The sequence below is a fragment of the Halichoerus grypus genome, chromosome 14 (assembly GCF_964656455.1).
Source record: "Halichoerus grypus chromosome 14, mHalGry1.hap1.1, whole genome shotgun sequence".
NCBI classification, from domain to species: domain Eukaryota; kingdom Metazoa; phylum Chordata; class Mammalia; order Carnivora; family Phocidae; genus Halichoerus; species Halichoerus grypus.
In genome coordinates, this window is record NC_135725.1 from 35,449,698 (window position 1) to 35,468,385 (window position 18,688).

Here is an 18,688-nt window from a genome sequence, read left to right on the forward strand (position 1 = left end):
TTCATGGTACTTGTAAAACACAGCTGTGAGGTGCAATGGACAGCTTCATCTGCTGCCCAGTACCCATTCCCCTTCTTCCTTGTAATAGGCACCTGAATCTCCTATGGGAAAACATTGCTTCCCCACTCCGGGCCATAGGGTTGGATGGAACCGACTTCCTTCCCAGCAACAGAGGTAGATTCTGATTAACTTAAATTAATTGGCCTGTACCAACCAGTTGTCCTTATACACTAGTCCAGGGACAAGCAAGTAATTCAGTAAGAGCTGGGAGCATAGGAAGCTTTCACTCATCTTCTAGCCTTGGTTGTGGGAGGATGTGAGACTCCCATATTGCAATCTTAAGGGGAAACAGTCTGAGGATGAGGCTAGCAGATGGATACCAAGAACACTGAGCCTGATACAATTAAATACAAAAGTCAGTCACCTGAACCCACAAATTCCTTTTCAAAAAGCCATTTAGAACTAAGTTTTCCAACACAAGCAACAAAAAGAAGGCCATATCTCAGTGATTAGCACACTTCCTATCACAGTAAAACAAGCAATATACAAACCAAAGATACAACAGATACATTTTTCCCCCAGAGAAACAGAACAATGGACCTAATACCTCAAATCTCTGATTGCTGACTTTCTTTCCTTTTTTGTTCCAGACAATTTTAGGTCTTGGGTCTCCTGTAGCTTGGCAAATGAAAGAGGCAACTCCGCCAGAGACCCCTGTCTGGTCCACGGGAGTTCTTGTAAACCTTGGAGGTGCTGAAATAAACAGAGATAAACATCACAATTAGATGGAAAATTGAAACACAGAGTACTACCCCACTGCCACCACTTTCCCCACAGCCCTCAACCCCACTGAGGCCAGTACATACATATATATATGCACACACCAGGATTACAAAATTAGAGAAGCACCTTTTACTTTTAGGGGTAGTTTAAAGGGGAGGGAGGTAACTTTCTGGTCAAGATATCTGCTAGTGCTTTTATTGCTGAAATCTGTATTAAGGCAGAGATCCAATAACATCCGAAAAGCAACATCACACATTAATTTTTATTACCAGTATAAAAAAAAATCCAATTTGTCCTCTGTAACAAAATGAGCTCATCAATCAAAGTGAGTAAAATTTTAGCTCTTTGATGCCATTATCGGGGCACTGCCAGAAAGTAGCCCTGCCGCTGCTAAGCCATTAAAATTAGTGACATTTAAGAGAAATTCTAGGAAATTTTAGAGAGACAAGAAATATAGCCCTGAATTAGAAGGTTTAGCAAGAAACAGAAATATGGTAAAATGGTAAAGTGACTCCTTAACCTAAATATTGTGCTCTGCCTTACTTGAAACTTAACTTCATAATTTGCATAAAAGATGAGTCAAGAAGCCTCCAAAGTCATAGGGGGAAAAAAAAAAAAAGGAATTCCTGTAAAAAAAAAAAAAAGATGTAGATTTTAAGACTCCTAAAGATGAAAGGCTAGAAGTTAGAGGGTTTTTAAATGTTCTCTACTTCCTTAAAATGTTCCTAACATTCATCCTTTCTCTTCAAAACCTACTTATTATCCATCTTGCATTTCCAGATCTAGAAATCTATTATATGAGAATTAAGTAAAATGAAGATGGGTATTTATGCACAAAGATATCTATTATGCCATTTATTTAGCAAAGATTATATATACCCTAAATATGAAATAAAATTGGAATTGACAGTGAAATGAACTATGGCATGATAAGAGAACATCATACAACAGTCAATGTTATATTGATGAAGTTTTTATAATATGACATGAGAAATACTTGTGATTCAATGATAAGCCACAAAAACATCATACACAATTCAATATGAGGGTTATCAGATAATAAAGAAAAATGCACCCCCCAAAAAGATGGGACAAAATGTGCCAAAACACCAGTGGTGGTTTGGGGGAGAAGGTATATTCATTATTTTTCCTACTTCTTTACATTTTTTCTCGCATCCTTGAGTTTTTGCAGTTATGTTGCAATTAAATTATTTTAATTCAAAAGCATCTTACTTTTCCATTTCATTTTCTTATCCCTATTACAAATTTCCTCTCTTACTGTTTTTCAGTTAAATGCTATTGAAAAATGGTTTCAAGCAACTGTAGCTAACATTTATTTTGAAAATAATCCTTAGATTTTAAGAAAGAAGAAAATAACAAAGTTCATCACTGTTTGCTCATCACCATATTTTCTCTGCCTTGTTTTCATGTTTCCCACGTGATGCTCCTGCTGGCTTGATGGTGTGTTCTGACTCTGATCTTGGTTTTCCTGGATTTAGGGAGGCCAGACTCACATCTCACCTCTCCCATAATGTATATGTATCATCTTGGAGAAAAAATGTCTCACTTTCCTGTTTCTGTTTTTTTTTTTAAGATTTAATTTACTTATTTATTTGAGAGAGTAAGCATGCCTGCGAGAGAGAATACAAGGGTGGGGAGAAGCAGAGGGAGAAGAAGAAAGAGAATCTCAAGCAGTCTCCATGCTGAGCACAGAGCCTGACATGGAGCTCAATCTCACGACTCCGAGACCATGACCTGAGGTGAAACCAAGAATCAGATGCTTAATCGATCGAGCCAGCTAGGTGTTCCCTAACTTTCCTATTTCTTAACTGTAAAAATATGAAATGTAAAATAAATTATTTTTCAGAGATCCCTTCCAGTCTTAAGGTTTCTAGCTTAGTGTAGCATCTACACGATGAGAGAAAGAAGAGGAGTGAGGAGAGGCATCTTTGCAATGTTAGTGCTGGAAAATGAGTCTCAACCTCATCAACAAATTCAACGTGGTGATAGCAGAACTAGTGGGAACACAGGTCCCTCTTTGTTCAGGAATACTAGGAAAGAGAGCAGGCTCCCACAGCCCTGCTCTCTATCACATCCTACAACATCTCTTGGTAGCAGTACAAACTAGATGATTACCAGAACTGCTAGAAGTACTTAAAATGATTTGAAATGACTAACAGTGAGAAGAATAAAAAACACTGTACACTGATGTCACTTTTCTGGAAACAAACAAACAAAAATGATATTAGAAGTGTTTATGTTTTTCATTCTGCTGTTGCAAACAATGCAAATTGATAATAACCACACACTTGTCAGCATCTAATATGAAAATTATAATCATGCAATTAAAATTCTTAGGGAATTTCCCTGGAAAAATAAAATGTATTGCATTGCTACGTTAAATGCTACAGTACTGTCATTTTTTGAACCTTCTTCTTCAAAGTACATAGTTTAAAAATTGTTGACCCTGAATGAAAATGAATTTTAATAACCTGTTTTCTCCTTTAAGTTCCATTTTGAAATTTCTTGCAAGAATGTGTGAATGAGGTAAAGGGCTATGGTATAAAATGACTATGTACTAACTAGAAATTAAGTAAATCTAGAATATAGGATGCTATTCTTCTTGCACCTGGTTTTGTTTTGTTTTTTTAAGGGATAGCATCCTATTTCTCATCACAAAAAAAAAAAAAAAAAAAAAAAAAGAAGGAAATATGGAGATTCTGACACTCTACAAATAGGCAATGACTACTAGAACAAGTGCTTCCTAAATCTTGGTGAGTGGGGGCACTAAGGAGTCAAATTACTATTAAACATAGAAATCTGACTTCTAAATGGAAAGCACAGAAGGCAAATCCCCCCATATTCTCAGGGAGATGATGTGACTACCATTCCAATGTTCAGATGTATTTCTCGCTTACCTTCCTTTTCTGGTCATACCTGAAGTCTTCATGCTAATATTCACAAATATTCAAATCTGCAGTATTAGGACCACTGGATGCTACTATAAAGATTTTATTTTTGGAGATGAGGTCAAGTAATGAAATTAACCTATTGAACTGTGGAAATTTTATTAAAATAACCAGTTAGAATCTGCTTCAGATCTGGGACTATTTTCTTAAATCCTACTAAATACAACTATAGTGACTCAGTATTCTTTAAAAAAAAAGTACTGAAAATGGTCCTTAAATGTATTATTTGTAAACAAGAAATGAAATTGATCACACTACATTAAAAAAAAAGGTATATCAAGTGCATGTACACAGAGCTTTTTATTTTTTTTAATATGAAAGACATTAGTCTTCACAGACAAGAAAATCATGACCTTCTCATGGGATCTGATGTCAGTTTTTCTACATGTGCCTACAAAATCTAAACCACAAAAGGGTAAATGCCATCATTCTATGATACAAAGTTTAGTTTCTAGATATGTAGTAAAATGCCTTCAGTGAGCATGACTGTTGCCTAAATAATCATCTTGGCTGGTCAAACTCTAAGACTGATGCTGTCAATGCAAGGCAGCCAGCCAAAGGAAAGAAATGAGAAAGAGAGAAAACCAAACTTAATAACTCCAACAAATGCTTGAGGCAAGTAAAAGTGTTTATTCTCAGAGGCGTATAATAAAACATAGCACCACTTCCTCCTCTCTAATATCTCAGCTTACTAAAAGAAACGAAATGAATCTTCTGCCTTCTTTTGTCATGGATATTACCCAAATTTAAGTCAGGCTCTGAAGATAGGAAGAGAAGAGAATCCACATAAAAGCATAAAACAAAGACTGCTACTAAAAAACCACACAATATGGGGGCACCTGGGTGGCTCAGATGGTTAAGCGTCTGCCTTCGGCTCAGGTCATGATCTCAGGGTCCTGGGATCGAGCCCCACATTGGGCTCCCTGCTTGGCGGGGAGCCTGCTTCTCCCTCTCCCTCTACTGTTCTCCCTGCTTGTGCTCTCTCGCTCTGGCAAATAAATAAATAAAATCTTAAAAAAAAAAAACACACACACAATATGACAGCCTTAGGTCTGAATAATCAAAATCCCCATGTTTATCCCATGAGATACACTTGGAGATACACCAAATACTACACTTGATCTAACAAAAAAAAAAAAAAAAAGAGAGAGAGAGAGAGAGAGAAATATCAAGAGCTTAAAGATGGAAAGACATTAAAACTTTACAGGCACCAGTACTTAGATAGGCACCGTTCTGTTATCATAGCTGACTGCCATTGCTATCCACCTAAAGCTGCCAGTCTTGTGCTTTGCAAATACATTTCTGCTCAAGCTGGTTTTGACAAGTGAGGAGTATGACCTTTCATTAAACTAATGCTGGGCACTGCAGAGGTCAAATTACTGTTAGACCCAGAAAGTCTGTTTTCTAAATGGAAAACAGAAAAGCTAAACATGCATATGAGTCAGAACAGAGGCTTGACTGATATTCTAGAACATGCCTGCCATTCTCACTTGCTGTTTTCAAAGACTATGCATTCTCAGGATACAGACTCTAGCTCTGGGAATCTGGTAGATTATTCTTCCCTACACATCTCAAACTGCTGATTGATTTTTGCTTCTAAGAGGTTAGTTTGTTTCTTTAAATATAACCAATGCACAGTACCTTTGCATCTAATGATCGTAATATTTTGAAACCATATCAGGTTTCAAGTTGTTAGGCTCTCTGAAGACAAGGAGATAAGCCTAATGAACAGTTATTGTTATTAAATTAAGGGGACAGATCCTACCAAGACCAGCAAGCTGCCTTTGACCATCCTTAACAAAGTGCTCTATCAAGGACAAAATTCTCCCCTTAGTACACTATATTAGATAGAGCTAGACATTAATGGGGGAGTACCATTGAAATCTACTAGTAACATCCATGCAAGAAAGGAATTTATGAGAAATTCTTAAAGGTTAAGAAGACAACTCAGATTTGCAGTAACTTGATTGGCCAACTGAGAATCACTTAAAACCAATTCACAGAAAGGACTACACACTACAAAAGGGAAGGGAAGAAATGAGAGTGCCATTTGTCTAATTTAATTCTAATGAATAAGCTGCTTCTGCAGACATCAAGGAAATATGACGAATGAGGAACAAAACTAACAGCATGTAACTAATTGGCTTTGTTTCTTTCAGCTGATTAACATTTCCTTAAATAGAGAGTTCTGTTTTTAAAGGGGTATTTGTCATAATAATGTACTTAAAATCTTGAAAGGGGAAGGTTAATGATGCTATATAATGATACTAAGGGAGAGGATGAGGGAATGTTCAGTAAGAATATGTAGATAGTTCTGTCCTTAGGAATCTGCCTCCTCCCAAAAAGGTGTCTGTAGAATTTATGAGACTGTCAACTGAACTCAACCCCATTTTTTCTTTCTCTGGAAGTACCAGGAAGGGAAGCTCAGGAAATGCAGAGCATAGCAGGAGTCAGGGGTGGTTCTATGGATAATGGCCAGGTCTGAGGGTATACGAGCTATTGGGGTTTTACAGTCCCTTCCTGCCACAACACACTCATTATCACTGCCCCAAGCACAAAGAGTGGCTAGAGTTTAGTGGATGATGAATTCTGTTATGATTCATTTGATCTCTGCTGGGCAGGAATGGAGAGAGGAAAGAGTGCCTGAGATACCAGCAAAACCCCAGGGGTACATGAAAAGAAAAGAGGGAGGTCCCAAAGTTGACACATGACTGTAAGGGAGGCAGAAGTGTGGCACACACATCAGGCTGAACTGGTTTCTATGGCAGATGGTCTACATAAACTGGGGCCGGTGGAGACATCTATCCTATCACATGGGGATCTGAACAGGGTCATGTCTGATATCCATGGCCAGCATAGACCTTCAATGTCAAAGAGACTTTTTCTGAGTCATCAATGATGCTGCCTTTCAATCTTATAGCCTTAAAATTTGACTTAAGAAGCATTATACTTCAAAATGGGATAAAGAAATAACAAATCTTTAGTGAATACCATGCAGTGGACTAATGTTCTATATATCTCTTGTGCAATGTTTTCCATAGTCCTGAAAGATAATAGCATTACTCCTATTTTATAGAATTATAGAAAGCTTTACAGTACTATAAAGATTTGGAAGGAAAGAAGGAAAGAGGGAAAAAAGGGAAAAAGAAAGGAAGGAAGGCTCCCTGAGGTTATGAATGAGTCATGGACTTTTGATCTAATTGTGAAGCCCCAATATTCTTACTGTGCCAAACTAGAAAATGGGAAGTTACAATGATACTGCATAGACAATATGGTACTTAATTTATTGTATATGTTCAAATCTGTTTTTTTATTATTATTATGTTATGTTAATCACCATACATTACATCATTAGTTTTTGATGTAGTGTTCCATGATTCATTGTTTGCGTATAACACCCAGGGCTCCATGCAGAACGTGCCCTCTTTAATACCCATCACCAGGCTAACACATCCCCCACCCCCCTCCCCTCTAGAACCCTCAGTTTGTTTCTCAGAGTCCATAGTCTCTCATGGTTTGTCTCCCCGCCCGATTCCCCCCCTTCATTCTTCCCCTCCTGCTATCTTCTTCTCTTTTTTTTAACATATAATGTATTATTTGTTTCAGAGGTACAGGTCTGTGATTCAACAGTCTTACACAATTCACAGCATTCACCATAGCACATACCCTCCCCAATGTCTATCACGCAGCCACCCCATCCCTCCCACCCCCCACCACTCCAGCAACCCTCAGTTTGTTTCCTGAGATTAAGAATTCCTCATATCAGTGAGGTCATATGTTTTAGTTAAATATATACTGACTGTTTTCTTAAGGGTTTGGCAAATACTTTGTGCTGTATTACAGCAATTATTTTTCACTTGTTAAGTGAAAAAGGTCACTCAGAAGGCTTATTGAAATTATTCTTCTAATTTCCAGGAGCCAATTTAAATCAGGGATAAATGAACTATGATGCCTAGTCAACAGATAAAAATCAATGACACAAAATTCATAAACAGATCATGTAAGTTCCAAGGTTAATATGGTAGAGTACTTCTATATTATTCAGTGTATACATTAAGTTCGTTCATGGTGGATAAAGACACTGATGTTCTTGACATCAATTTCCCCTTTTCCTTTCCAAAGCATTTCAATGACATATTGTAGGTATGTCTACACCATTAATTGTATTAAGCCTTAGCCTTCAATTCTTTGAAAATGACTCTAAAGCAGTCCTCCATTGGGTAGACTGATGTCTGTGCCTCTGTATAACTATCAATATTCAAGTTGACGAAGGATTGATACATACACTGACAGAAAGAAGAGGGAAAAGGAGGAGAAGGAAAAAGGGAAGGAGGATAGGAAGAAGAAATTTGACTTAATGGAAACATTAACTTGAACTTTCCCTCAATGTCAAGTCCTCATTTCTAACTGCTTGAAAGATTGTCTTGCAGCATTCCAAAATTATTACCGTGGAAACACATCATGCCATCTGCCTTCCCAATCCTCCTTCTCTTACTGTTTCCATTTCTATTTGTGGCACTTCCATCCTTCCAAACACCCAATCTTGCAGCCCCGACCTCTTCTTTGTCTTCTTCTCCTCCACCCCACTACCATTCAGTTATTAAGTCCTATAGATTCTGCTTCTACTACATCTCACTCTTTTTTCATATCCAATAACAACGACTATGATTCTCCTGTAAGATGGACATTAGAATCACTTGGGAGCCTTAAAAAAATAAAGACAAACAACAAAAAAAAACCAAAACTATGGTGCTTAGACTCCATTTCAGACCAATTCAAATAGAAGATCGGTGGGTAGGAATGGGTAATTAATTTCCAGAGGACTCCAATGTCCAGCCAAGTCTGAGAATCACTTAACGATACCATAGTATCTAAACTTTCCCATCTGGTCACCCTCACTTCAGGTATTTATTGTTACCAATCAATATTACACATTATTGATGACCCTTCTTTGCCCTTCCCACCATATTCTTTGAGGTTTGTAAAAATGCATCTATGATTAAAGCTCTTTTTCACTCAAAAGAAACATAAAAATAAATGAGTTTTAATAGCTTGCCACTGTCAAATAAACCCAGAAATTTTGTTTGGCTCTTAAGATCTTTCAAAGCTGCTGCCAACCTATTTTTCCCAAATATGTTTTACCTTTGCTCATCAAGAACTTAGAATTCCCTGCCTCAGTGTCCTAGTATATGCTATTCCCTTGCACAAAATGTTTTCTGCCCCATTTCTGAATTTATAGAAGTTTTCCATTTTCAATCCCATGAAATATCTTGAAGCTTTCTTTGAGCCTCCCATGTGGATGAAATCTGCTCTTATTTTATCTCTTATTGTATCTCTTAACTCTTTTTGTATCTCTTTTATGAGTTAGAAAAGTCTATATTTTATTATAGCTATTTTATGCTCATGTATTTCTCTCCCTTCACATTAATTGAATCTTGAGAGAAGCATTTGTGACCTGGTCATCTCTGAAGTCCCATAGCTCCTATTCTTCCCTGGCACATAGTAGGTGTTCATTGCATACACAGACTTGATAAAAAGCTCTCCAAGGTTCTATACCCCCCCTAATCCTTGGCTATACATTTTTGAGTATTTCGTATGGATAATAATATTGTAAAAATGATTACTGTGCCTCTATTTGAATTATGTTTGCTTATAGAATCAATTAGCTGCAGAATGCAAACTTTATGTAATACACATTGACACTGTAAAACACTGATGTGACATGGTGGGAGACTGACAGAACCAACCAGGTCCTAAGTTGGCAAAATGTAGCATAGCCAAACCACACATTCATGTGCCTGCCTTAGGACTGACTTCAGATGAAGTATAACAACTCAATGGATCTCAAGCTCTTTTATGAATTCACTCCACCTCATTGTTATCACATTGTTATCCTCCACTCTGACTCTTTTTGTGCTTTTCATTTTTAAGTAAGATGACCTTATTTATTATACATAATAACATACTCATTTTACATAAATTAGAAAACATAAATTAAAAGAAATTTTAAAACATCCTAATGGTTATCACCTTGATGAATGTTTTAAAATTGCTCTATGCCCATTTAATATTTAATAATTTTTACATAAAACAGGTTATATTATACTATTATTTTATAGTCCACATTTTACTTAAAATATATTTTGTATATCCTTTTGTCAATAAATATTTAAATTGAATATCATTTTTATATTATAAAGCATATAGACAATATTTTAATTTACTATTAAACATTTAGATTGTTCCTACCTTTTCAGTATTATAAAAAATGCTTCAATGATTATTCTTACAATTATATCCTTGCACATATATGTAATCCCTATATGTGATTCATTTCTACATGTAAATTTTCAATACATATGATGTATTCCTATATGCAAAACTATTGGATCAAAAATGGTATGTTTTTAAGACTTTTTATACATTTTAAAATAACTCATATATTCACGGGAAAAATATATATCAGAGTATCCAATTACCTAGACTACTGATAAAGCTGAAAATTATCACTTTATCATTGGCCAAATTTTTATCCCTTTGAGCTAAACAGGAGAGATAAAAGGTAGAGTTCAGAGAGTGACTGGTTTTGAGGAGAAAGCTGGAAAATCTACCCCCTCAAAAAAGAATCATTTAAAATACTTCTCAATTCCATTTCTCCATAGCACAACAGAGTGTAAGGTAAATAAATGCTCAGGGGTGAACATTCATAGACCAATGAAGAAAGAGGAAAAGGATGAAGAAAAAATATCTACAAAACATTATTACTGAGAATAGTATTTAAATGCGATAGAAAATAATTTTTAATTTAAAAACACTGAAGTTCATTTTCGTCTTTCTAATTATTTTTAAAAAAAATCTTGTAGAGGGACGCCTGGGTGGCTCAGTTGGTTGAGCGACTGCCTTCGGCTCAGGTCATGATCCCGGAGTCCTGGGATCGAGTCCCGCGTCGGGCTCCCGGCTGAGCGGGGAGCCTGCTTCTCCCTCTGACCCTCTACCCTCTCATGCTGTTTCTCTCTCTCTCTCAAATAAATAAATAAAATCTTTAAAAAAAAATCTTGTAGAGATGTGTGATTAACATAACATAATAAAATAAAATTAAAAAAATAAAAAAATCTTGTAGAGTTGAGATTACATATGAACTTGTCCGTTTACAGCAGTTAAATAAATTTCTAGTTTGCCTTATGTCAAGATATATTAATACCTGGTCATAAACACTTGTCTGACAGCAGTAAAAGTTGTATGGCCTCACCACTGTAACTTTTTTTTTTTAACACATAGCCATGGGATATTATGACCAAAACAAACAATCCCCTACATTCACTGCGTCTGGGCCATAAAACTTCTCTGAACTATTGACATGTTTAGTAAGACTGGCCATCTGTTTTGGTGTAAGACGCTCACAGTAACCACTGGTTTAGTGACATAAATTTCGGAAAGGCTGCCAGTGGTCTTGAATCACTCTTAGATACAATCTGTAAAGCCATTCTTACCAGTCCCTATGCCAGACTCATGCATTCTTAATGAAAACATGTTATCAGCAGCACCATTTAGATATTTATTCAACATTTTCCACTTTAAGCCCCCGGGTTTGCTTACTACCTACTTATGCATTCAAAATACACAGACCGCACATCCGTTTTCGTTCAATAGAGTGATAAAGGCCCTTATGCTGAAACAGATGAAAAGTCATGCAATCTCCCAGGCTCATTCAGTAAAGATGTAGGCAAATGACACAATATTTATTGGCTTTTTTCATATTCCCTCTAAATGGCAATATACTCACAAGGCTATTTAACACAGACACTGTATTTGACAAAAAAAGAAACTACACTGACCCTTCAGCATCCTTTTATAGAATTAGTTTTCAAAGCAGATTCATTTATATCATTCACTGCTAATTTACTCATTAATCATAATTTATCACATCAGATGTGCTGATCATCATTAAAAGTAATCATTTATTCTTCATTCTAACCTGCTGCTTATCATGTACCTGCAAATTGGATCACACAGGAAAGGTAATTGGCTTATTTGAAAAGGAACATGAGCGCAGATATAATTGAAGTGGCAAAGAAAGAAAAACTGGACGATAAAAAAACAATACCATCTTTGGCATTTTCCCCCTGATTTTTCCCCACTTTTATGTTCCCAAACTCCAGAATATGGATGCTATTACTTCCCTTCTAAGAAATTTCCAATATATCAATTACATAAATTATGTTTTATTATTGCTTCAGAGGAACTAGAATAGCATGCTGTGCTGGCGTCCCTTTAGACACGAGTAGCAAGCCAATGCCACAAAGAGAAGATCTACTGATATCACTGCACGTGCTTTGAGCCAATAGGAGGTACTGTTTGTAACTCCTGCCTCCCAACCCAAGTGAGGTGTTACCACAACTGGCAAAAGCCTGGGTTATTTCTTCTAGGATAGATCCATCTTCCAGGAATAAAGGGACTGCAAGTTTTCATATATCACTTTCAAACTGGTAAATTAGCAAGGTACTTTGGAAAATAAAAGTAACTAAAATATTCCCAAGTAGCTCCAACATGGAAAGGGTGTATATGCACACACATGCGCACACCTTCAGGAAATAGTAAAACAGATCACAAAATGATGTTCAAATGTGTTTACTGGAGAAATTTAGAATCAGTATCATAAGAAAACCTTGTTATTAGACAAAAGAGCATCTCTTTACATATACTATTTTGGTATGTTACAAAAATGATCTGTCTAAAAGAGAATATTGTAAAAATAAACTGCCCGAGTTTTTATAACACAAGAAATATTAATTATAAAATACATGTTTATAATAAATAGGATAGCATTTCCTAAAGAAAGTCCATAATTAATATTATCTTCAAAATGAATAATGATTTTAAAATGCTTCCAATAATGAAACGTTTAAAAATCTCATTATTTAAAAATATTTCCTTGGTACTCATTGTTTTATTTTAGGGTATATTACCATTTGTTAATAGGTACATATATAATGAATAAGAAATGGAAAAAATAAAATGCAAAATTGAAAAAAATTGACTGGCCTATACAACAATGTCGTTTAACAGTGAAATGATGATTTTAAAAATACATTTGAAAAATGCCCAGCATTATTCACATTTAGACCAATATTTTGCTAGAGATCACAATACTCTAAGTTTCTAAGGCTTATGTCCTAGCTTCATTCTGTGCAATACCTAGCATATTGTAGGCATTCAAAACCTTTTTTAAAAAGGCACAATTCCTTTGGTCATGTGGATATTTTATGTATGAGTCTAGTCCTTCCAGATATTTTCCACTAAATTTAGTTGTTTTTTTTTTTTTTTTTAATTCACTTCTCTGTAGACCCAAAGCCAAAAAGGTATTTGGCGGTGATTTGCAGGATTCCAAATATTCTCATTCAATATTAGGTAACTATTAGAACCAATAACATTTTGTAGGATATTAAAAATACTCATTTTCTGGTATCCTTCCAAATGAACACATGTAGCAAGCAAAAGAATGGCATTCATTTTACATATTAAATCCATCCTTTCTAAAATAAAATCAAATTCTTTTTTAGAGTCAAGAGAAAGAATCTACATTCATTCAACACAAGTTGGGGAGAGTGTTACACTGAATTTAATCTTGCTAACAATGATTGATCTCTGAATTCTCAAAGAGTAGCCCGTTACCCACCCATTCTCAAATTCTACTCAGTGAGCTATTTGGGGGTACAAAAGATGGAAAGCATGACAACTGGTTTATGCTAAGGCTGTGAAGTCATGTACAAGCAAGCTATGATAATAATAGATGATCACCCAGGGCCATGGATTGGCCCTGTCTACACAGAAAACTCAAGTTGACATTAATTGGATCCTGGCACAGAGAGAATAGGGTACAATTTCTTGGTTTGTAGATGAAAATAAACCTTTAAAGAACTTTAATAAAATGAGCCCTAGATGGAACAAAGTATAATGCTGTAATCTAATTCTTGCTCTTTCTTTTTTTTTTTTTAAGCTATGTCTCTGTAAAATAACCCTATCAGCATTTCCATGACAGCATGTTAAATCTGAGGAGGAAATGTCTCATTCTTGCCGCCTGTGAATTGAAACACATACAGATTTAGAAAGCCAACAAGAGGAGGGGGAAGGGGCTTTTGGTTTTGTTTTGTTTTTTTTTTTCTCTTTTCCTGTCCTCATTGAAATCTGTTATGCTCTGGCCAATCCTTTTGTTCCCATTTTCTCTAACACCATCAGATTTATCTACACAAATACCCATCTCACCTCTCTTGGTAAGAGCATTTCAGTAACACTTGAACCTAGAGACATGAGGTAATACTACTTACTCAAATAGTCTGGAAAAACTTTTCAGTCAGATTAGTTTTCAAATATCAAGTCCCTAATTTGTATCCCTGGGCAGTGCAGACCCTGGTACCAGCTCATTTCGGTGCAGATTATGCATGCTTTTCTAGAGAAACACATTATCTGAGCCCCAGGAATATGGGAGGCATTCCAAAACAGCACAGACAGTGAGGACCTTTATTTGCCAACTAACTTTTCCCCCCCATTCTCTAATTTCCAGCTCAGGGTATTAAGTAAGAAAACAAAGGGTTTTCCCACACAAAAATAACCTTTTTGAAAAACCTGCAAACGAGGTTTTAATTACACTATTTACCAGTATAGACTGCGTGCAGAAATACACTAAAGCATTACTTGCTATGGCTTGCTTTCTTTTTTTTTTTTCCCCTAATTTAACTGTTGCAAGTAACATCACAGCAATTTAAGTTAGTTTTGTGACAAATTATTAAGACACTTATTTTAGAAGGAAAATCAGCCAATAATTACTGCCCTGGCAACATGGCTATTGTTCAGAGCAAAACAGAAGCTGTGGCTGACAGCTGATGGGCCCAGCACCCTGCTATCCTCAGAACACATTTGCAAATACGCAAAGCCTCTTGCCAGACCTAAGCATGCAGTAGCCACCCTTTCATCCAGCAGGGCTACACTGATCCTCTTATGCTGACTACAATAAAATGACACCATTTTAGGACCTCCTGCAAGGTTGGACCTAGCTTTAGATGCAAAAAAATATTGTATTATTAATTATTCCAATTACGCAATAATACTGGTCTTTTTGCACCATTCTAAAATATCAATGTATAACCTAAGCATTTTTTTAGATACGTGCCCCAAAGAGTTTTTGTTAATGATCCCAAATCGTTATTAAAAGGAAGAAAATGCTTCCCTTGTATTTGTGTAATAAGAGCACTTGTGAATATATGCCAGGAACACATATGTGAGAATTTGGATGAACTTAATCTTCCAGAATTAGAAAAACGGCCTCTAGATTATCCTGGGATAAACCTTGATTCAGTACCAAATGAAAAGATAAAGCTTCTGGGATGCTAAAAGTTGAGTGATGCATGCTACTTCTTTCCCTGAATCATTATATAATCTAATCATTCACTAATTTAATCAAAGGGAATGGCGTTTTAAAGCTCTTTGCAACACCTTTGTCAAATTTTACTACCTGAAGTCTTTGGAAACCTAGTGAGAGTCAAAGCTGCTTTTTTTTTTTTCCAAAGCTGCTTTTTGAGGTAGATCTAAAAACGCCATGAAATAGATCTTTTTTCAGGGCTGGAGTTTCAAAGGGAAAAAGACAAAAGAGGACGCTAAAGGGATGGGCTGCAATTAATATTTAAATATGCATCAGTTACTCCAATTCACTAAATAAATGTCCTTTGGGGTTATCAGTGTTTTTCTGAGGCAAAATAAACAGAGGAAAATAAAACCAGTGTTCAGAATCTGCAAAACAAAGCAGTCACAACACGTATGCTTAAGAGACTGAACTAAATGAAAAGCATTTGGGAAAATGGTCATTATTTTGCAAAGGGTCATTATGATGGCTCTGCCGACTTCTACCACCCAGCTGAGGGTTTTAACAGTCAAACCGCCCCCAACAGTTCCCTGAAGTCTCTCCCACTCTATACCTTTGCCTTAAGGTCCCCAATCGGTTCTAGAATACAGCTTTCTCCCTTCCTATGCTGAAGGGGTGAGCCTCGCCTGAGAAAATCTCAGCACGGCATGGGCTCATGCCATTGCAAATTCATGCTCTAAGGCTCACCAGGACCCTGTATCATCTATCAATCATCTGCCCGCCCTGCACCACTCTCCAGCAGTCTATCCTGCACAGACCTCTCACCTCCAAGAGACTGATGCTCTTGCTCCTACTTCAATGGGGAAAATAATGCCATCCAGCATGAACTTGATGGCAGCCACATCCTATCCGCTGTTTTTAAAAACGTCCCTTCAACTGTAGAAAGAGAAATTAGAGAAAAGATTCCATTTTCAATAGCACCAAAAAACATAAGATACCTCGGAATAAACCTAACCAAAGAGGTAAAGGATCTATACCCTAGGAACTACAGAACACTCATGAAAGAAATTAAAGAAGACACAAAAAGATGGAAAAACATTCCATACTCATGGATTGGAAGAATAAACATTGTTAAAATGTCTATGCTACCCAGAGCAATCTATACCTTCAATGCCATCCCGATCAAAATTCCAAATGATATTTTTCAAAGTGCTGGAACCAACAATCCTAAAATTTGTATGGAATCAGAAAAGACCCCGAATTGCCAAGGAGATGTTGAAAAAGAAAAAAGCAAAGCTTAGGGCATCACGTTGCCCAATTTCAAGCTATATTACAAAGCCGTGATCACCAAGACAGCATGGTACTGGCACAAAAACAGACATACAGACCAATGGAACAGAATAGAGAGCCCAGATATGGACTCTCAACTTCATGGTCAAATAATCTTCGACAAAGCAGGAAAAAATATGCAATGGAAAAAAGATAATCTCCTCAATAAATGGTGCTGGGAAAATTGGACAACCACATACAGAAGAATGAAACTCGACCATTCTCTAACACCATACACAAAGATAAACTCAAAATGGATGAAAGACCTCAATGTGAGACAGGAATCCATCAAAATCCTAGAGGAAAACATAGGCAATAACCTCTTTGACATTGGCCACAGCAACTTCTTTCAAGATACATCTCCAAAAGCTAGTGAAACAAAAGCAAAAATGAATTTTTGGGACTTCATCAAGATAAAAAGCTTCTGCACAGCAAAGGAAACAGTCAACAAAACAAAGAGGCAACCCACAGAATGGGAGAAGATATTTGCAAATGACACTACAGATAAAGGGCTGGTATCCAAGATCAATAAAGAACTTCTCAAACTCAACACCCAAAAAACAAATAATCAAGTCAGAAGATGGGCAGAAGACATGAACAGACACTTCTCTGAAGAAGACATACAAATGGCTAACAGACACATGAAAAAGTGTTCATCATCATTAGCCATAAGGGAAATCCAAATCAAAACCACATTGAGATACCACCTTACACCAGTTAGAATGGCAAAAATGGGCAGGGAAAGAAACAACAAATGTTGGAGAGGTTGTGGAGAAAGGGGAACCCTCTTCCAATGTTGGTGGGAATGCAAGTTGGTACAGCCACTTTGGAAAACAGTGTGGAGGGTCCTCAAAAATTTAAAAATAGAGCTACCCTATGACCCAGCAATTGCACTCCTGGGTACTTACCCCAAAGACACAGATGTAGTGAAAGAAGGGCCATATGCACCCCAATGTTCATGGCAGCAATGTCCGCAATAGCCAAACTGAGGAAAGAGCTGAGATGCCCTTCAACAGATGAATGGATAAAGAAGATGTGGTCCATATATACAATGGAATATTACTCAGCCATCAGAAAGGATGAATACCCAACTTTTACATCAACATGGATGGGACTGGAGGAGATTATGCTAAGTGAAATAAGTCAAGCAGAGAAAGTCAATTATCATATGGTTTCACTTATTTGTGGAACATAAGGAATAGCATGGAGGACATTAGGAGAAGGAAGGGAAAAATGAAGGGGGTATATCGGAGGGAGAGATGAACCATGAGAGACTATGGACTCTGAGAAACAAACTAAGGGTTTTAGAGGGGAGGGGGGTGGGGGATGGGTTAGCCCCGTGATGGATATTAAGGAGGGCACGTACTGCATGGAGCACTTGGTGTTTTATGAAAAAAATGAATCGTGTATCACCACATCAAAAACTAATGATGTACTGTATGGTGACTAACATAACATAATAAAATAAAATTAAAAAACAAAACAAAACAAAACAAAACAAAACTTCGCTTCAGTTTATCCTGTTCCACACCAATCGTTTTTTTTTTATTCCCTCTCACCATCTTTGGCATCCATTGTCCCCTCTCCATACACAATCAACATCTTCTCTCTCTCTCTCTCTCATAGCTCCTTCCCTTTTGACAACGGTGTCTCACAACTGATAGTCTGAGTCAGATTCTTTTTTGTGTGGAACTGGCCTGTGCACTATAGAGGTTCAGCAGGGTCTCTGGCCTCTTTCACTAGATGCCAGTAACACCCTCTCACCCCAGTTCTGAAAAGGACACAATGTGGGAGGATATTCTAAGGTTTAGCGCCAAAAAAGTATATCATGTCCCAGTTATCCCCACGGTCCCTGGCAAACCAGAATGGCTGCTGGTCACCCTAGCTCAGGCCTTGCCAATTACTTGTTCAATTACTCCCTATTCTGTATTTCTCTGTTCCTTTTAAGTATTTCCATTTCACATTTCACATTGCTTATAAATGCTGCTTCATCGTCTCTCTTCCCTGCACGACTGTGAGACAACAAGAGGAATGACCTGTAGCAGGCACTCCTCTAATATTAAAACTCTAACCAAGAATTACGGCTCCACTGAAGTTTATTGAATTATCAGTGATTGCATGAGATTCAAGTATATAACCTTTGTGTATGGACATATTTTGGTTAAGGCCCCAATGCAGAAATAAAGAAATAAATATGAACTATGCACCGATTTATAATTTTATTGAGGAATTATTTATTATAATCTATGAA

The 18,688-nt window shown here is 36.7% G+C and overlaps 1 protein-coding gene across 43 annotated transcripts in view; it reads right to left on the bottom strand.

Moving 5' to 3' along the window:
* Positions 1–18,688, bottom strand: part of PTPRD (protein tyrosine phosphatase receptor type D) — a 2,297,676-nt gene that overhangs the window by 306,883 nt on the left and 1,972,105 nt on the right. For all 43 annotated transcript variants that reach the window (XM_078062238.1, XM_078062257.1, XM_078062277.1 and 40 more), the window contains one exon: positions 608–753. In XM_078062238.1, coding sequence (XP_077918364.1) covers positions 608–753 — 146 coding nt within the window. The remainder of the gene's footprint in view (positions 1–607; positions 754–18,688) is intronic.